Source organism: Elephas maximus, chromosome 6, assembly GCF_024166365.1.
Source record: "Elephas maximus indicus isolate mEleMax1 chromosome 6, mEleMax1 primary haplotype, whole genome shotgun sequence".
Taxonomy (NCBI): domain Eukaryota; kingdom Metazoa; phylum Chordata; class Mammalia; order Proboscidea; family Elephantidae; genus Elephas; species Elephas maximus.
The window spans coordinates 59,588,001-59,608,936 of NC_064824.1; the positions used below are offsets into that span (position 1 = coordinate 59,588,001).

At 38.9% G+C, this 20,936-nt stretch overlaps 1 protein-coding gene across 5 annotated transcripts in view; it reads right to left on the bottom strand.

The window, feature by feature from the left end:
* Window positions 1-3,367: 3,367 nt before the first annotated feature.
* Window positions 3,368-20,936, bottom strand: part of DPP4 (dipeptidyl peptidase 4) — a 95,354-nt gene continuing 77,785 nt past the window's right edge. For all 5 annotated transcript variants that reach the window (XM_049887305.1, XM_049887304.1, XM_049887308.1 and 2 more), the window contains 4 exons: window positions 18,165-18,229; window positions 6,499-6,571; window positions 6,161-6,234; window positions 3,368-4,522 (listed from right to left, as the gene is read on the bottom strand). In XM_049887305.1, the coding sequence (XP_049743262.1) occupies window positions 4,421-4,522; window positions 6,161-6,234; window positions 6,499-6,571; window positions 18,165-18,229 (314 nt within the window). In that variant the 3' untranslated portion in view covers window positions 3,368-4,420. The remainder of the gene's footprint in view (window positions 4,523-6,160; window positions 6,235-6,498; window positions 6,572-18,164; window positions 18,230-20,936) is intronic.

Consider the following 20,936-nt stretch of genomic DNA (forward strand, 5'->3'; position numbering starts at 1 on the left):
TCCCAATAAGCTAATTTAAACCTCTTATTGGGGAGCAAGACTCACCTCTAACAATCAAATGGGGATTCTTTTAGTTTCAATCACATCATTACCATTTGCCATCCCCACTGACCAAAAATATGTACTGGGATTTATTATTATTATTACCTCTGGGCTCCAGAGCAAATATTTAGCGTGTTTAGAAACTAAAGGAAAAAACAAACTCATACCTAGGATTAAAGTTTTTATATTGTACAATATATGAGATATATTACAATTGTTGATATTGTAAAATATCAGATAGATATGTACAATATCAGGTATTGTACAATATCTGGTTTCAAGTTAAGATAAAAAGAGAATTCCTGTTTAATCTGGTTTTATGACTACTAATGTAGTCCAGGATCTGAGCATGGGATATGTAACTATGTTTCTGAATATAGAACTCAGCAAAGATTGGTTCACTCTCTCATGATGATGGAACTCTATTAAGAAATATAATTATGATAACAGCCCTACAGGTTTGAAGGTCTGTTTATAGTTCCAATGGATGAGTGGATTTGGGACTTAATGAAGGTGAAGCCGCTCTGAAAATAAAGATGAAGCTGAGTTTCATAATCCTCTGGCCTCCCTTATGTGTGATTCACCTGTCTCATTTGTTAAACTGATAGATTATTCCATTTCTTCCACTTTTAGATTTTAATGGTTTAGCTCTCCCTGTCTGGGATAATGTTGTTTAGCAAAAGCTCAACTTTTTAAAAATGAAGTCATTTTGCAAATAACCGAAACAAAAAGAAAGCACGTTTCCTCAGTTATCTAAACATTGAGCTGTTAGGCCAAATTCAGGATCTGAAATCTATGCTATGATTAGGCCCAAAGATACAATTACTGTAGTCATTATTATAGTGATGTCAGCCAAACATAGTCAACACTTAAGTGACTGACTTGACTTTTTTTCTGTTTATTTTTACTGAGCCATCAGTGCCACCAAGCTGATACAGTTGATATTATTTGTTTTTATGAGCCTCATCAGCTCCTGAGAATAAAATTATACATTATGCATTGTATTGGTATGTATTATATTATGTGCTATGTCTGTTTGGATACCTAATCAGGAGGAACCAGTCCCTGGAGAGGGACACCATGCTTGGTAAAGTAGAGGGTCAGCGAAAAAGAAGACGCTCAATGAGATGGACTGAAACAGCGGCTGCAACAACGGGCTCAAACATAGCAATGATCATGAGGATGGCACAGGACCGGGCAGTGTTTCGTTCTGTTGCAAGTAGGGTTGCTATGAGTCGGAACTGACTTGACAGCACCTAGCAACAGAAGATTGTATCAGTAACTGATATTATTTTAAATCAATTTCTCAAAAGGTATTTATATATACGATAACAGAAATTGTGCATAGACAAAAACGTTATGGACTGCTTAATTTAACACATTTTTGTGTATCTAATTTTTGTTGTTTTTCTCAGGTACAACTTTTATTTTGTTTTTAAATCAGTAAAAGAATCTGGGTCCTGGAAGCTGTGTTGATCTAAGCAGCAGCAAGTTTGTGCATGTCCTTTTTAGTTTTTTAAAAATATGTTTAAATTATTTCAGTGCTGGCACACCTCATTTGCATGAAATTCTGCACCGTATATACTAATTGTAGTAAGGTTACCCCCCAGCCCAGGGTGGGGAGGGAAACTACTCTGGAAGATAATTTTCACTGAAATCTGACCAAACTTTTTTATGTAGACTGTGACAAGATCATAAATGATGTGATAAATAACATTTTAACATTTGGCCATCAACTTTATGGTTTGCCTATATAAATTTTTGTAAGTTTTAAAAGGTAATGTAATCTACCCTCAAAATTAAAGCATAATGAACAAGAAAGAAAAGGAAAAGAACACAACTGAGTGCTAAGGCAGAACATCTTGCTAGAAGTAATTAAGGTAGAGTAGGCACAAAGTATCAAGTGTAGAATTTCATAGGGCAGACAAGACAACAGTCTATACTTATCACTTACACAGGCGAAGTGGATTTTGCAATTGCCAGGTACGTTAAGTGCACCAAATAGAGCTCCTAAAATTGATACTATAAGGTCTACCTTAAGTTTTCCATGCTGCAACTGTGCATAATTTTAAAATGGTTTTCTTAAATTTATTTTAAACATAACATGAGGTAGATGTTAAAACTAGTGTAATAGCTCAATAGAATAAGTATTCCAGATTTTGAGAGGAATGAAGAGGGAGATGTTAGAACCCTCACCAAAATCCCCCCTGATTTGATCAGAGTGGATTAATGATGTGTTTTGTGAAAGTGACTAGTCAATGATACCAACTTGACAAATCTTTCTGTCCACTCAAAATCCCATTGAGTTATCAGGCCCCCTTGGCTGATGAAGAACCATTAGGCAAGGAGCACCGGCATCATCCAGGGTGATGCGCCTCAAACGACTGACCAATCAATCAGGTCTTGGAGCTGCAACAGCCTTGGGGCCACCACAGACTCACCAAACATTACAGGTGCTGCACTTGCCAGTACGCTGACTAGGAATCACCGAGAACCCCACCTCATCTTCTGCCTGTAGCTCAGTGCCATCCTGAACTTCCTTCACATGGAAAAAGAGCTTCTTGCCGTCTCGTACTGCATACTTAATGAAGCCAAATGATCTTTCACACACTTCACCGTGGCCCTATGGAGGGGTGTGATGTTGTAGGCCATTGTCTGTGCATTTTTGGCCCAGGACACACAACTGGAACTTGACACTCTCCCCTTTGTGGGCCATCGCAACTCTGCCAAATGGATACACCTCACCTTTCATATCCCCCTCTCCACAATCTCGATCATTGCTTGGTACTCAGTCTGTGTTGGACCAACACTCCTGGGGGCAGGGGGCAGGGGAAACGAATGACTTTACCAGAGTAGCTGGTGGGATCAGCTTACTCAGTAATACCATTCTTGGAGTGTGCTTTATTCACTTTTTCTGCACTGACTTTGCTGCCTTTGCCTTTGAACAAGCTACACTCAACCATGTCCCCCAATTCCAGGCTATCAACATCACCAGAGAACTCACTGTAATAGAAAAAGATTCGTTTATCATGATTGACTGTTTCAGTAAATGCAAAATCATCCTTCAGCATTGCCACATATCCAAGAGCCTCTTGGAGTTGGAATTACGACCCAAAAGTTATACACAAGTTGCAATCTGCTGACCAGGCCTCTGTTTGTCACTAATACTAAATCCTAATACTGAGAAATGAATACTAAATCTAATTTTTTACAAAAGCTGAAATCTTTTCACGTTTACAAGGTAGGCTGTGATAACAAACAAGAGCCGTTCTAGAAAAACTTGTCCATATGTCAGTGTGGTTTAGGTCTAATTCAAGGCACAACTCATTACCAATGAAAAAATGAAGGCACGTTTATTAATTGACCAGGGGAAATGCCACAGGATGTAGAACGCAAATACTGATACATAACATTCTAGTTTATTTTCCATTTTTTAAAATGAGACCAAGGAACTTAAATATTCTTTTAATTAAGAATTAAGATGCTCAAAGAAACGAAATAAGAAAACTGGATACAAGGACTCCTTCAAGTTGGGATTTGTGATACAAATATTTTCATCTTTTAACAGGGCAAGCTGATGTGTTCACATCCCAGTTCCAAGCTGCCTCCTCAACTAGGAAACATCAGTATTTTCTTTCCAGACACATTAAAATGCTTTCCCCTCACCCTTGCTGTGTTTTTGTAGCACCTATAGCCATAACTGGCACCTGGGGGCCTTGCATTGTTGGCAGTTTCCCTTGCATTTCTTTGGAGTCTATTCAACGGCTGTGGTTTTACTCAGAAGTCGGTACTTTGCATATATGATTTCCTGAGACTGTTTGAATAGTTTTTCTCAAAAAAAACTGTGCCCGTCTGGCTGTGAGCAGTTCTTCTCCAAGGGAGTTGACAGTAGCCTGGTTGGGTTGGTATGCTTGCTCTGGGGTTCCCAGTCATGCCCTGCTATCTCCTCTCCCTACCCCTCTTTTTTTTTTTTGCTTCTACCTTAGTGACATCACTGCCCACATTTTGCCATTCCTTTAAAGAAGAGGAAAGATCTGGATTAGTCCAGTTAGAAAAAGAGAAAATGCTGTCCAGGAACCTATGCAAAGCATCCATAATTCATATTTTCTGTTGTTTCAACAGTTGACATGGAAATGATTTTAAATGATAAACAGAACCGGACTGAATAATTCACACTTTTCTGTAAGACAATAATCTGTGACAAAGACAGAAACCCCTACTTAAGATTATAGGTATAAAATTTGGGGACAAGGGTAGCCTTAAATTTCTTGATTTGAGTGTATTTTCTTTAAGATCATCATCTGGACAGTACAGTTTTGAGATACTGAGAATACAAATTGTTTTTAATGATCTTTAAATGGTATGCTATTTTGAGGTACTAAGGAAGAGAGAAGCATTGTTTTATGAAGTGGCTCATGTGGGTATATATATGTTGGTGTGCTGTGCTACTAGCAATTCCGTGGTCTTCATCAGTATACCACTAGGGAGAGAAAGAAAAAAGGTCAGGATTAGGAATTCAGCTTTTTTCTTTTTTAAATCAATTCAAATGAACCCACATGAGCATTGTGATATAAAGAAGGGTGTTTTAATTCTTGAAGCAGTGTGTAAACTGAAACTTGATCAAAGATGGTGCTTAATTTTCCCCAGAGCTTTTCCTGGCCATGTTGTTCTGTCCCACAAAGGTCTCTGGTACACCTCGAAGGTACTGAGAGAACTCACTGTGAATTTGGCCTTCCTGCATGGTGCTTTAAGGATATGTAAATTCAAATTAATACACCCAAATTCATTTTCAAATTTCACTCAAAGGACACTTAAAACCATACCATGCATAGAAAAAAGGTTTATCCCATTGAACCCACTTGTTTTAATTGTTATCAAGTGTAAAATTTCTCCTACACTATAGTAGGATAAACTGTACTTAAAAAAATGAGTTTTTTAAAAGCAACTTTTCCTAATATATATCACTAAGGAGCTGGAAAAATCTATTTCAGTATTAAACACATATGTGTAATGTAAGCGAAGTCAAAAGTCAAATGTATTATTTAAAAACACAACGATTTTTCACTGTTTTTTTTTTTTTAATCTGTATGTCTGACATTTATATAGAAAGAGCTTAGGACCTGAGGCAAAAATGGATTGACTCATCCATATTAAACAAGTAGAAAGTCATTGCTAGACCCACATATATTATGGAGACATAAATTAACTTTTAAAAACTACTTAATTGGCGTATCAGGTCTTTTCTTTGAACAGTGGAAAAAATAAACCTTACAAGAAAAATAAATCTTAACTTCTTATAAGAACCTGACCGAAAGGATATGTGTCGGTTTTCTCAGTATCCAAACGATTGACCTTCTCCTATACAGCAGGCAGCATTTGAACTGAGCACAGACCAAAGTATGTATGTTAGAAGAGAGTGGGCAAAAGCAGGTTATATCCTGGCTAAAACAGACAGGAAGGCTGCATTTTACACGGAAGTATTTAGTGCAACACACACACACACATTTTCTTCTTAATCTGAAAAACTCTAGAGCAGAAAAAGGATTTACCTTAATACCCAGAAACATCCTCTGTCTAGGCAGCCACGGCTCTAGCCATTTCTGACTTTATAAAACAAATCTAATTGTTTATTGCCTGTGGTTATTCAACAAAAGATAACATGGCAATTGCAAAAGCGGAAGCGTGCTGATTATGAATCCCCTACTGCTGGTAGAACTGCTAGTAATATATCCTAGACAGAAACGGATTTTCATATTTGAGCTGAGCTATCATCATGCTGATTTCACTTTAGAACTACTCTAACGCACATTTACTGAATAAGTGATTACTTTTGAATCAAAATAGGGACAGGAGACAGTGAACAATGACATGGGCAACAGTGCAGTGTTTTGACACTCCCAGGATATGCAATATTATACTTCTCAACTTCAAACGCTCTAGCGTTATTGATCTTCCCTCTGTGTTCAAGGACATCACTCCTCTGACTTCGCATTGGAAAAATAAAAACCCTTTGAATTCCTTCCCTATCTCCTGGACCTCTGTGAAGAGAATAGTCCAGGGAGAGGAAGCCACAGCCCCACCAGCAACTTCCCCCACCTCGTACGAAGTTTTGCTATACCATTGCCTGGAAATCCACTCCAGCATCCACCAGTGCTTTGGAGATCTGGGCTGACTGCTGAAAGTGAACGTTATCTGCAGGGAGAGAAGGGAAACAAAGTAGCTAAATAGCTGCTCCAGTTTTCTGATACCGAAGGGTGGGGAAAGCATAAGAAGAAAGGGACTGTCTGAAGTTCTAGGACTCAGGATCCCATTTAGCCCAAGACAAGTGAGTTATGGAAAGCAACACTGTTTTATTGAAGTAAATGTAACAGTCTTGCCCCTCATGCTTTTGTTTTGTCAGTAGTGAAATTGCAAACCTGTCTGTGATACTAAAAAGTCTAATTAACTGAAACTCACCATCTGCTGTTCCATGAATAAGGAGGTACTCAACTTGCTTAAAATTTTCAGCTCTGCTCATGACTGTTGAATTCTGGAATTGGGAAAAAGAATGTCATTATTCAAAAAAGGATCTGCCATAAACTGATTTTTCACTTTAGTTTACAAAATAAAATGTTTTCAGCTGGGGCCCCCTTTGATACAAAATATAGCAAACCGATATTCAAGCAAATGCTGTCTCCATCCATGGCAGGACGCACAGCATGCCTGGTGCCGGGGAGACAGGCCTGGGGAGGGAGGATGCCACATCTTCCCTATGCATGCAGGAAGTGGGCACCTGCCACTGGGGCTGCACGAAAAGCCCCTTGAGCCCCAGATCCCAGATTGGCTGTGTCCTATGCATTAGCGCAGGGCATAGTCTCGTATTAGCTAATGTATGTTCCATGGGCTTATGCTGTAGTTCAGCCAAAATGTGTATTGCCATGGCAACCGTGTGTCACATGGTGCCATACATGCTACATTTCAAAGAGCCTGTACATAGCATTTGCAACTAAACATACTCTGCAATATGTCATGTGAACTTTGGTCTACATCGCTAGGCTCTGAATGAAAAGCAATATTACCTCTTTCAGAACAGATGTTTAGAACCTAGGCAAATGGAACATATGGGAGGGGAGAGGGGTAAAAAAGATCAAGGATGGCCTTAGAATAGCAGTGAGTGGCTGTTGGCTGCTCTATTCTGTAGTGGGAATGAAAATGCTGCTATTGGACCAACTCATTCCCAAAGCAGCCAGGGAAACAGGATTTAAAAAAAAAAATTGAGGAGGTCACCTTTTGAAGACTGCTTTGTGACTTGGGCCAGGTAGGGTTTGTAGAATGAGAACCAGAGGCCTTAGATCAAAAAGTCCCTGAAAGCATAGTACTGGTCATCTGATCTTAATTTGAAGATTTTTACCAAGTTGGGATGAAGGCAGATAATGCCCCATAGACTCTGTGGCACCTTTACGAGGGGGTGAGCTACAGCCTGTTTTTATTTTCTTATTATGAATTGGCAGAGGAAGGGGCAGTAGCCTCTCTATGGGTTTAAAATCAGCCAGCTAGTCTTGAAGCATCTTGGAAACTCAAAGTCAACTTTATGAGAGCCAGAGTTTGTATTTTACAGATATCTTTGTAGTTAATTCCAGTTTAATATTTTTGATGGGAGCCTGGAGGTCCAGCAGGAGGGGTATGGGGCTGAGGTGAGGGTGCTTCTATTTTAGTCCCAGTTTCAATATCAGTGAGCTCTGTAGCAGTTCCACTCCTAGATATATACACAAAAGACTTGAAAACAAAAACTCAACAAGGGACTTGTACACCAGAGTTCATCACAGCACTATTCACAATAGCCAAAAGGTGGAAATAACCTAAATGCCTATGAACAGATGAAGGGTTAATCAAAATATGGTATGTACATACAATTGGTAGGAACCTTGGTGGCGCAGTGGTTAAAAGCGCAGCTGCTGTAACCAAAAGGTTGGCAGTTCAAACCCACCAGCCACTCCTTGGAAACCCTGTGGGGCACTTCTACTCTGTCCTATAGGGTCACTATGAGTTGGAATTGACTCTATAGCAACGAGTTTTTTATACAACGGAATACTGCTCAGCCAGTAGGAGAAATAAAATCTTGATACACACTACAGTGTAACTGGTGCTTAAAGACATGCTGAGTGAAGGAAGCCAATCACAAAAGAACAAATGTTGTATGACCTCACTTATATAAAAAGACAAGAAAAGACCAAAAATAAATAAGTAAACCAGTGAGCTGTGTGGATGGAGACATGCTGCTCCCTGGGCTTTGTTTCATGTAAAAAAGGGCTAACTTCCCTTGTTCCCTCACATAAACAGGAATCAAGAAACATGGCACACCTTTTTTTTTGACGTTAATACTACTGATGCTAATGTGAGCATGCTATGACATAGTGTTTCTGGATAAAAAGATGTTTTGTCTACAACTTTCAGGACAGAGTCACCCAAAATGTCTCAGTTGCCTGAGGCTTCCAAGATCACCTTGTCCTGAAAAGCTTAGCACAAATGGCCTCCCGCTCACGTGCAGGTGGGCTCCCACTGACCACACCGCATTTCTGACCCACAGTGAGAGCTCACCCAGGACTTTCAGAGGAAACACCTAGGACTCATTGAAAGCCACACTCTTATTTATTTCTAAGAAACTTTTTATGTGGTGAGATGACCCAGATCAATCCATACATATATGAATCTCAACATCCCCCATTCATTCACTCATTTTTTTAATCTAGTCAATCGATATTTATTTCTTATATACCCCCCAATCCAAAAACTTCATGAAAAAAGGGTTTGCCTATATTGTTCATCTCAATTAAATGAACAAATGAAATAAATTACAAAACATTTATTTTGTACCACCCTGAGTATCCGGTCCTAGTTTTGCAGAGACAAGTGGAACAGCTGGGATTAAAAAAAAAAAAAAAAAAAAAGATGGGATAAAATATTCTTATTCTGAAATTGGCAGAGGTATGTCTTTCCCACTTTCAACCCATCTACTGATAAAACCCACTGCTGTAGAGTAGATACCAACTCATAGCGACTCTGTAGGACACAGTAGAACTGCCCCACAGAGTTTCCAATGAGTGGCTGGTGGATTTGAGCTGCCAACCTTTTGGTTAGCAGCTGAGCACTTAACCACTGTGCCACCAGGGCTCCAACTCATCCATGGTGCTATTAATAGTAATAGCATTAGTGTTTACACTGTACCAGTCACTGGGCTAAGCATTATAAAAAAGTTCTAAAATACTATATTTCATTTAATCCTCACAAGATCCCTGTAAGGTAGGTACGTGCCACTGCTGTTTTATAGATGGAGACACTGGGATTCAGCAGGTGAGTAACCTGCACCAGATGATACCTGTAGGAAGTGTCAGAGCTAGACACAAACTCTGACTGTCCAATCCCTTTTTAACTCCTATGATACACTGTGTCTCTACTAAAATTCCAAGCTGCTTATGATGGGATCCTCCTGCAAAGGCGTAGTCTGACATAAAATGTTAATTAACCGTTCTGGAATTGGAAGTGCACAAATATACTGGGTACCCTTTGGCTCCTGAGAGCCCATGCTTTTTTTTAGACTGGATTAATTGGAAGAGAGATTGGTTTGCACAGCCCTGCGAGATTTGGGAGGCATTTGCTTCTGATTGTGCGGGTGACATATAGCCTAACGCAGCAAAAGAACCCTGAACAATTTTTTGCCTTTCAGAGAGGAAAGAGTGAAAATAAATAAGAGACACTGTCGTGCAGCACTCAGAGCTGAAGACAGGAGAAGCAGGGGCTTGAACCTGACGGTGAACATTAATATTCTGAATCTCACGCCCTGGAGCACCCTGCTAGAGTCCTTCTTAGTGGTCCTGTCTGCTAGTCACGCTTGAAGCCTGAACTGACTGCACTGCTGTTTCCTCCCACCTTGTTTCGCCCAAAATTAAATCTAGCTCTGTGCTTGTGGGAAATAGTCAACTTTAACACCCAGGCCTGACCCAAATCTATAACTGTGTCACCCCACTTCACCTTACCTCCTGGCCCTTCTTTGCTTAGCAGCTTGGAACGCAAAAGCTGCTCCTACAACCTCCCCAAGCCATGAAACTGAGAAATGTCATTGAAACATAGAGTAATAGTTAGGAGGCATATAAATACACAGGACAGTTAGCAAGGAATGTGATAACTACTGGAGTTTGGACCAAAACAGTTTCTGGCTGCCTTTTTTTTTTTTTTTTTTTCTTAAATGGAGTGAATACAGGCTGAAAGAAGACAATTTTTATAAACAAGTAAAACCCTGAGCCTAAGATAAATGTTGTGATGTACACACTGTAGCTGTGATGAACTAGACATGGTGAGAAATGCAACATACTGAGAAAAAGACGAAAACTGTGATAAAAGTGTCATGATGCAAATTGTTTTACATTAACAATATTACACTACAAAGAAAGAAAGACAAATACTTTAATGCAGCAAGAGAAAAATAAAACAAAAGCTTTCCCTGCAATGGAAGATAAGAATGCCATTTCCAATGTACACTTCCTCTGCTCCCTGGGAGAAGCCTTAGGAGGGACCTTTCTGGGAAAGGGAGACAGGCAGTCTGGGGGGCATAAACACACTTTAAGGCTCTCAGGCTGCAGGGGGAACATTTTTTTTTTCTCCAGAACAATGCAGTCATGTGACCTTGCCTCTCAAACCACTGATCACTGCCTATGAGACTGTGCATCCTATTTTCTCAATCAAGACTCTTTACTGTACTTGAACCATGCACTTTAACCTGTGAAATGCAACCAGTGAAAAATCTGCATGCCTTGATTTTAAGATACAATTAATGATCAGAAAACCTTCAATCATATTCTTTTTACCCACCACTGTGTCTACGGATGGAAACAGAAATAAAAAAGGAAATGGATGACTATGTTAGAAGCCGAATAGTCTATCACCAACTACTAAAAAGGAAGCTCAGAGTGATAAATGGGCAAGGATGCAAATGGTGGTGCAATTGGCACTCTCCTGAGGCTAGACACTTCCGGAGAGCCCTGCTGCCAGCAACAGTCTGGCAAAAGGAAGTGGAAGAATTGGTCCAGTGGCAGTGCCGATTCCACAGCATCTCTGTGAGAAGCTTTTCCTTCATGCCCCAAGAAGAACCATCTGTAGCTGCTTGTTGGATCACGCTGGTTCCTCAGTTACCTTCCAACAAATAAATCTTTGTATTTTTTAAATACAAGAGGGAGCTGATAAGAGTAGGGAAGCACTGTGAGAAACAGACAGTAGAACAATTCTTAAGCTGCCCCCTTGTGCCATCTAGGTATCATAAGGGCCATTTATTTCTTGAGGGAAATAAAGATGGCAGCTGCCATGTTTTGAAAGCTTACTCCATGGCAGGCACATGTGTGTGATTCATTTATTCTTTCAATAACTCCGTGAGATAGGTCTGGTTATTCCTATTATGTAAACGAAGAAACTGAGGATCTGAGGTTCAGAGATAGCCTCCCCCAAATCATACTACTAATAAGTAGTGGGAATGAAAACTGAATATAGGTCTGTCTAGCTCCAAAGCCTGTACTCCTTATCATTATATTATACTGTCCCTTGACATAACAGCCAAACAACTCATTGTCATTTCCAGGCTCTTGTAGGAAGAGCAAATGGCCATTGGGCTTCAATGAGATATTAACCAGATGAGGGGTTACCTGCTTGCTATATACATCTTCCACTTGCAACCAAAGCCTCCTAAATAACATTGTATGACACCATTTTGGGAAATACCATTAATGCCACAACACAAGCCACATAAAATGTTTAAGAAAAAATGAAATCAACCCACGATATCAGATATTTTACTTGTTTACATCTCTCAAACAACTGTATCCGTGGGATGCCAAGGAAAGAGCTCCCATCAACCCCAGACAGGGGGCTCTACTTCAGGCCTCACCAAGCATCACTGGCTTCTTTAAAGATCACACAGCAGTCAACATTTTATCAGCACTCAACAAACAAGTTAAGGTTTGGCTTAAATCTGAAGGTCTCTCTCCCTTTGGCATATTCTGGGATAATAGAACAAATGTCAAATCAGTACAAGATGGCATATTTACAAAATTGCACCCTGTTTTGCATAACCTAACGATGCAGCAGTTCTTAAGGATTGAACATTTCAAATCTGCTAGCAGAAGACTGCCAAATCTATGACTGTTTCATACACTTGCCAAAAGCCTATCAAATTTTGAGCAAAATGCAAAATAAATCTCCTCTACAAGTTAAATCAGTCCCTTCTGTGTGTTCCAGGCTGCCCTCTTCTTTTGGCAATAAGGCTCAGGACTTGGGTCCCATTTCTCTTGCCCTTGATCTTTTACTTCTTTCTCTGTATATTCATAAATCCATTCTCTTCTCAATCTTATGTCCTGCCTTATTGGTCACCATTTGGCCCACTCTTTCTGCAGCCCTTATTCCATGTTATCCCTTGGTTTCATTGGACCTGCTTCTCAGATCCCCAGAAAACCAGCTCTACCTGCTACTCATTCCTCTGCTGTGTTATTCTGCCCCTCGTCCTCTAGATAACCAATTAAATGCACCCTTGCTCTTCCTCTCTATCTCCCTGAATCTTTCTCTTGTGGCTTCAGATAAATGCCCTCTCCCTTTTGTAACCCTCAATACACATTACATAACATTTGTGTGCCTCAGTTTCCATGCCAGTAAAATGATGATAATTGCAACATTTATCTCACAGAGTTTGTGAGAGAATTAAATCTGATAATCTATGTAAAGAGCTTAGAACAGCATCTGGTTGTAGAAGCACTTAGTAAATGAGAGCTACCAATGGTTTGTTCTCATTTGCAAACCATTTGCAATTATTTTTTAAACCAGTGAATTTTTCTTCAAATACATCCTTATATGCAAGCCCAAAATATTATACAAATGAGATTGGATGCACTCTAGTTGCAATGGGAGAGAAGTAAGGGAAAGGTGAAACCTTAACTTCTTGGGTACTCCCCTCCCCCTCCTTACATGCTCCCAAGGTATAGAATTTCTGGGACTCCACCATCACAATTTGGACCACCAGTCACATGTTGAGCACTTTGTCATATTCAAGCTCATGCTTTGTGACTTATTTTCTTTTATTTCTCTCCAAAAATTGTGGTATGTTTTGTCTCACCAATACGGTGGACAAATCAAAACAAAACAAAATACTAGGCACTTTGTATTTTGTAAATAAATGGCAGTAAGTCTGCCACTTACTAATTTTTTTTTTTTAATCTCTATGAGTTTGACTACAAATCCAGTGATTGATCATATGAGAAACCATTCATCAACGTTAATAAGAAACCTACTCCTCGAGTGAGGCTACAACTGCTATCTGCTTATTTGCTACTGGGAAACCTGGTGGCGTAGTGGTTAAAAGGTCAGCAGTTCGAATCCATCAGTGCTCCTTGGAAACCCTATGCGGCAGTTCTACTCTGAATTTTAGGGTCGCTTTAGGGTCACTATGAGTCGGAATCAACTCGTCGGCAATGGTGTTTTTTTTTTTTTTTGGTATTGCTGCTGGGGGAAGGGGTTATCTCATTGGCTATATGATTACTTTGCTCAAATTCTGTCACCATTTCTGTCTGCTCTGGGCCAAGAACTCACTGCAGAAAAGGTGTTGCTGCACAACTACACTGCACATTAGTTCTGACTTGTTACCCTTCCACTTTGGCTGCCCACATTAGAATCTCTGTGGCCAGTTCCTTGGGATTTTAGAGAAATGAACCATTTCCTTCCATTTTGAATTCCCAGTATCCATTAAAAGTGCTCCTGCTTTGTTACTTGGCAGTAGGTGGGTGATTATCTCCAAAAAAATCTTAAAGACTCAGTACTTCTGTCACTGCATTGAGTCTAAGACTTAGCCCCAGGGATCCCTGGTTTATATGACACTCTCTCCACTTGGATGCAGCCCTAGAGGTGCATGCTTTAGCAAATGGAGCACAGACTAGCTTCTAGCAGGGCACAAGTTGAACAACTGTACATGCCATCCCTGCCTGTCCCACTTGAGTAAGCAAATGTTCCTCTACTTCCCTTTCCTAGGTGGTAAGGAGGAACTTTATTTCACAAGATGTGCTTCTCTTGTTAATGGGGTTTCTATAAATGCTTCCAAATTCAGATCATCAATAACCTAATAATGAATCCTTTTCTCATTTGAGTGTTATTAAAAAATGACATTGTTTTCCAGAAGCTATGATTCTGGCTGTTGTATGGATGGTTCTTTAGCTGAAAGGGAATATCTGCTGTGAACATAGGCAAAGATCAGGGCCTTACTTATTACATATTTTGGGCATTCATAGCCTCAATGTACTAAAAAGAGTCATTAGCTCGACTAAATGTGAACAGTTTTCAAAACATTTCAGTCCGACCCATAGAAATGCACAAGGTGGTGAAAACCTCTAAGAAATTGGCTCCTTTGTCTTTTCAAAGAGGGCAGAAGGTAGCGAAGAAGGGAAGGGAGGAGAGAGAGAGTCAGACAGAGCAAGGGAGAGATGAGAGGAAAATAAAACCAACCTGGGAAGTAGGGAAAGAAATGGAAAAGATGGGGTCCAGAGGGGCAGCTGGGTCCTTGGAGGAAAATAGAATCTTTGAATGTATTCTTGCCAGAGACAAAAGCACAGGCTCATTTAAAAAACAAAGGAGGGCAGCTTTATCCTGAAGCCTGCTGTGCACCAAAAATAGACCCTTAGATTCAGTTCTCCACAATAGAGGAAGCAACTTACCAGAGTGGAAACAATTCAGTTAATGCATTTGCCTCACTTTCTCCTGCCCACCTTAACTATCACCCTCCCAAGTAATTCCTCTGAGTAACACATTGGGAACCTTTCGCTCCCTGGTACTGGCAGTTTTAATGTGTCCATTGCCAGCAATAAATTTTGTGCCAAGAAAACCCGACTCCTGGCGTGGAAGGATTAAACAGTCCTCTAGTGCCATCTGTGCAGTGAAGTGAAAGACTGACTTTGTGCACCCAGTGTGCATGTGTTGCCATTGGCAGTAGGAAGTGACTTCTATTTACATGACTACCTCATGCAGCGAACACCTAAGGGGAAAGATGAAAATGGCCACCGCAGTGGGGAGTAGAGTTGGGGAAGAGGGGATGTTGTGTGGGAAAGAGAAGCCAATAGGAAAGACCAGAGAAAGAGGCAGGCTGAAATGGCAGACTAAAACGTATTATCCTTTGTGGGGACATTCATCATCTGTTAGCTAACGTTCTTCAAGGGAAGTAGGATAGGTGCCATGGACTTACTTAGATGTCAGGGTTTGGACTTCTAGTTCAGAAGGGGACTTCTAGTTCAGAAGGGGACTTCTAGTTCAGAAGGGGACTTCTAAATGAATTTTGACTCATCATGCACCATGTTCTAGAGTCTGAGTTAGGGACCTGGCAAATTCACCTCTGTTTCAGGAGCTTTTATTACCTTGGGGTATCTGAGAAAGATCTGCGGCAACTCAGCAAATAGAGTGTACCACGGGAGGGCTGGTTTTCTAATTTAAGCATTGTGGTCCATTCATTAACAAGAAAATTCAAGCTGTAAAACGAGAGAGGTAAAGGAGAGATACAACTCTGATAACAGCGTTTCTCTTCAAAGATGTTTTTTAATTAAGTCAGGGACAGTTTTAAGGTTTATGCTTCGTATTAGGTAATCCAAATACAATGTTGAGCAAAGCCTTGAGTAGTTAGTAATATTGCAGAGGGAAAAGCAAGTACAAAATAATTATTCATCCAAAATAGAATAAAATGAGGATTTAAGAGATAGAGAAAATGTCATGAGCTTCAAAGGGGGATGCTGCCCTTCTCCACTGGGAGAACAGTACAGGTTTCATCACAGATGGAGATGAAAGGGAAATGACTTTCCAGCAAAAGGAACAGTGTGAGCAAAGGCACAAAATGGAAAGACCCAGAAACATTCAAAGAACAGTGAGCATTCCAGGTAAACTGAGCTGTTATAATAAGGGTGTTGAATGCCTGGTTAAAGAGTGAAGACTGAATTTAACTGAGTACACAAGGAGGGACAATTAAAGTCTTGTGGGTGGAAGTTAATCTCATAGCTTTGTGTGGAACGGACTGGAGTGTGGAAAGACAAGGAGAGACATATTAGTTTATTGTTATAAAAGGAGATAGGTCATATAACAGCAGCAGTGTGGTTTGAAGAAAGGATGTCTATAGAAGCCTATAGGATTTGGAGAAGAAAGACTGGGAAGAACTGAGTCCAAACACCAGCAGACACAGGGACAGCCTGATTATGAGACTGCTTAAAAAAAAAAAAAAATTTTTTTTTTTTTGTAGGTAGAGGCATACTTAAGGAAAATCCCGCCTATGGCAAGCACTGAAATTGTGCCCCTGCCCAACCATCTGACACCCATCTTTTAGATAACTTTACTGTAATATCAACTCAAAAGTACAAGTCAAGCTCGGTAATCTTTTACTTAACACGTTATGGCACTACAAGAAAATTACAACTTCACTTTCTTTGCTTTCACTGATGAACACTAGTCTATGATGTGCTCAAAACCATTTTTTCTTTTTCAGTTTCCTCTCTTTCTACTCTCAGAGGAGCAAGATCGCACAGTTTGCCTTGACCCATAACCATACAGGACAGAGTAGAACTGCCCCATAGGGTTTCCAAGGAGCGCCTGGTAGATTTGAACTGCTGACCTTTTTGGTTAGCAGCCGTAGCTCTTAACCACTACGCCACCTGTGTTTGGCTCTCAAAAACAAAAGTATTAGTTTTAACTTGCTTAATGATCTCTTACAGCTGGAGACAGAAACTGAGATGGTTAATAGAAATTGCTCAGTGGCACCCCTCCCTCCCCCCAAGTGAAGCTCAGGGCACGTGCATACCTGCCATACCTTAGATACACCTCTGTTTTTAGGACAAGATGGTTTGTGCATCTCACTCTATAGATTGTTACTTTTCTATCTTGCACAAAAAGCAGAGATTAACACACACACAGAGAAATAAGCACAGACCCATAACAGACACATACACAAGCCTTGATAATTAAAGCTAGAAGTAACAGGTAAATTTAAACTGTCTATTTTTTTTTTTATAGTTAAGTTGCAAAACTAGAAATTTTATTTGTTTAATTGTGCTTTGATCGCATAGCACCAGAGTCCATAGTAAGGACGATGACATTTTATAAAAATGTACAAATACTGCGCAGGGCAATGTATTAATAAGACCATGTGTCAGAGTCATGGCACAGATAAGGAAAAAATATGTTCTTTAATTATTCTTGTTGTTGGTGTTTTTAACTCACTGTTTTGGAAAGAGCTTAACATATCCTTTGGAGAATGGAAACATTAGAGAGGCTCTACCAGGTAATCTATAAATTTCAAGGTTTTTTTTTTTTTTTTTTTTTTAAGTAACACGAAGAATAGAATCAGGAAAGAAGTTTTGGGACAGTCAAAGTGCTAGAAGAGTCCCTAATTCTTACACTAGGACTTCCACCTGCATCAGCGTGGCACCATAGGGAATGTTCTGGCTTTGCAGTGGCCCCCACACTAGCACATGAAGGCTGCTAATGACAGTTGCACGCAAACTGTATTTCAAATGCTATTGCCCATCTGCAGAGTAACCTACCCACTGGTTCTCCCATCGGAAAACCAGCCTGTCAGATGCCATTCAGTTATTTGCATTCAAGGATTTCTTAGGGTACTGCCCAACTGGACCTACCCCTTACCTGCTTTACTCAAATCTTGTGTGTAAAAACTCTGCAATGTGGCTATCAGTAAAAGAATTATAGCCTTGTAAATACATCTTAATTATGATAATATCATGAGAAATTTTAATATATAGCTAGAGGTTTAGATGGTCTTCTAGGCTCTACAGAATATGTTGAATTTGACACGTTTTCTAAACTGAACTTTTTATAATTAATTATATGGTGTTGCTTTGTTTTCAAATGAATGCATATTGTGACCTACATAGCATAAGATTAAGACTGTAATTATGCAGAAAATACTAGGGGAAGCTAATGGAGTATCTCTAGACCACCTGTGTTATTTCTTTTTAACAAGAATTTTGTTGGAAATAAAACTATATGTTTTCCAGAATAGATACACTTACACATGTTCTTAAACCACGTATAAATAGGTTATAAAATGGGTATAGTTCCTCATCTCTTACCCTGTAACCTTCAAGGTTGTCTTCTGGAGTTGGGAGACCCATGTAACGTTCTGTGTACACTGAGTCTGTGATGGAAAAGGAAAAGCTTAATTTATACAATAAAAACTTTTCTTCCTTTAGTTGGGTTACTTCATTTTTGTGCCTTAACTCATGTATTGATATATAGTGTTACACTCAGAAGTATACCTACAGATCATTCTTACTTGGCTTACTAATGCAGCCAGAGACGCCAATTTCTTGACACCTGCTCAGACTCATGCCTTTCTATACTCAGCCCTAACCATTCCCAATTAACCCTTATGATGGGGGCAGAGAGAAGTCATACTAGTAGATGACATAAAACCCAACCAATAAATCCACCTGCAGAAAAGCCAAATGTGAAGTGCTAAGAGGCTTTACATCATTATCTGAGCCTCTCAAAGAATTTTAATTAGGAAGACACTTAAAGCCTCAATTGTCTTGGATTTTTAGATCCTGAACAAAGTACATATATTCATTTACGATACTTTATTTCCTTTACTTCTGGAAAACTCTAATGATGTCCAATTATTAGTTGCTTACCTAAATAATATTTTATTTTCTTGGCAGGTTGGAATTCAATATGAAAGAATTCAGTTATGTGTTTGCTGTATACCCACATGTCAGCTCAACCACTTCATCTTAACGCAAGTTAAACATTTGCTTTTTTTCTCTCTTTCTGTGGAGAGGACTGAATTTTGATTGATCACTGTGAAAAAGATAACATTAATATCTGTCTGCTGAAATAACCTACATTCTTTTATCTTGTATATGGTCAAAAAATAGGTTGCACAACTAGTTTGGTTATTTTGGATGATCAAACATATTTTTGCCCCATTTTAAAAGGATTATATATATATATATTTCCCTAAAACATGACTGAAAAAATTTACTATAGCTGAATTTTAATATAACTCTAAAAACCTGAAATAACTATTTTAAAGACACCCTAAGTGACCAGATTACAGTAATTGAGTGATATATTGCCATCGTCTTATGGAGGTTAATGGCTTGAATTTCACTCTAATTGTACTGTGATTTTAAAACTGAATCCATTAATCTTTTAAATTTCATCTAAGCCTCAACTATCAGCAACATCCTGACTGTTGCTTTTAGATGACTGGCACTGTAGGCTAAAAACTACATTGATATGAACATTAGTTGTTCCATATGTATTCCTCATGTAATTTCTATGAAAACTAAACTATTTTCTTCCAAAAAGAATAAAAATAATATATTATCATTTCGATTAAAAAAAAAATATGTAATTTTATGTATCTAGAGGACATTAAGCTTTCCAGTATAAAAGCTTCATAAAGTACTCATTTTTTGAACTTTGAGATTTAAGTATTAATAACTTGGGTTGTTATTAATATTTAACAATTATTATTGGGTTGTTATTAAATATTAATAACTTTGCGGGAAAATGGCCTTTAAAGGCAAAATAAAATTTCCCCTAAACAGATGGAGACTTCAGTTCTGTTTGTCATAGAGCACAATACACCTTTCTTATTTATGCTAACCAAGTTTACATGTGTTAGTTCTGAAATTAAAAACAACATAATGCAGTTGTCAACTTTTAGAAATACGCTTTGAATAGCACTTATGTATTGTTTCTATCAGATCTTTGAGCAAAATTGTTCAAATTTACACATGTATAAGAACTCTAGAAAGTTTCCTATATTTTAAGTTGGTCCATACACATTTAACAAAAGTTTCTTATCATTACAAGTTTCGAAACTCAAAAAGATTGTTTCTGTTATATTAATGACCAGTAGAGGTCTCCAAAAACAAGCTAGCCAACAGAATAACTACTATCAAGCATAAAAGTATTATATGAAAAAAATCCATTGCATGTGGATCAAATCCTAACTATGCCGTCCAATTTTTTATCTGAATGATAGCAATATTTTTTGGTGTTTTGTTTGTTTTTGTTTCATTTTTGTCTCTATAGTGGTTTCTTTTGACTAGGAGAGATTTTAAAAAGGTTTCCACAGGATCAGGATTAGGATATAAAATATTTAATGAGCATATACATTATCAATGATTCTATCCTTATACTACATAAGGAACTTGAGATGGGGTCAGAAGAGGATAGGAAAGTAATTCATCTCTTCACCACCTCTGACTTCTCCCTCCTAATTAGTGCTCTACTGCTCACCCCTCTCCCTTGGGAATAACAGCCTTACGTTGTATGCATATGTTTGATGCCTTATAGAGTAATATGTTCTCAATGAAGAAGAGAATATTCTAGAGTGGCTTTCACCTACTTTGAGGTAGTGGAAGAAAAAAAACTCCTCAGAACTAGAATTCCCCTGCCCCTGCTTTCTTTATTCCACTCACACACACACAAAGAAGCAGTCGTTGAGTCGATTCTGACTCATGGTGACCCCATGTGTGTCAGAGTAGAACTGTGCCTCATAGGGTTTTCAATGACTGATTTTTCAGATCACCGGGCCTTTCTTCCTGGGTGCCTCTGGGTGGACACCAACCTTTGGTTAGTAGCTAGCCCATTAACCATTTGTATTACCCAGGGACTACCTTTCCACCCAAAGCTCTACTTCTATTTGAACTTTACCTGAAGGAAGAGATACTTGTTTTCTCAAGTTGTGTTAATATGTGAAGCCCAAAATTCAAATTAGAATAAACAAAAGGCAGGTTTTATCTTCAGAAATGTAGCATTGGGGCTATTTTGAAAGTTGCAAATAGAATATATTGTTAAGTAGCTAAATGTGTAGATAACTTATATAATTA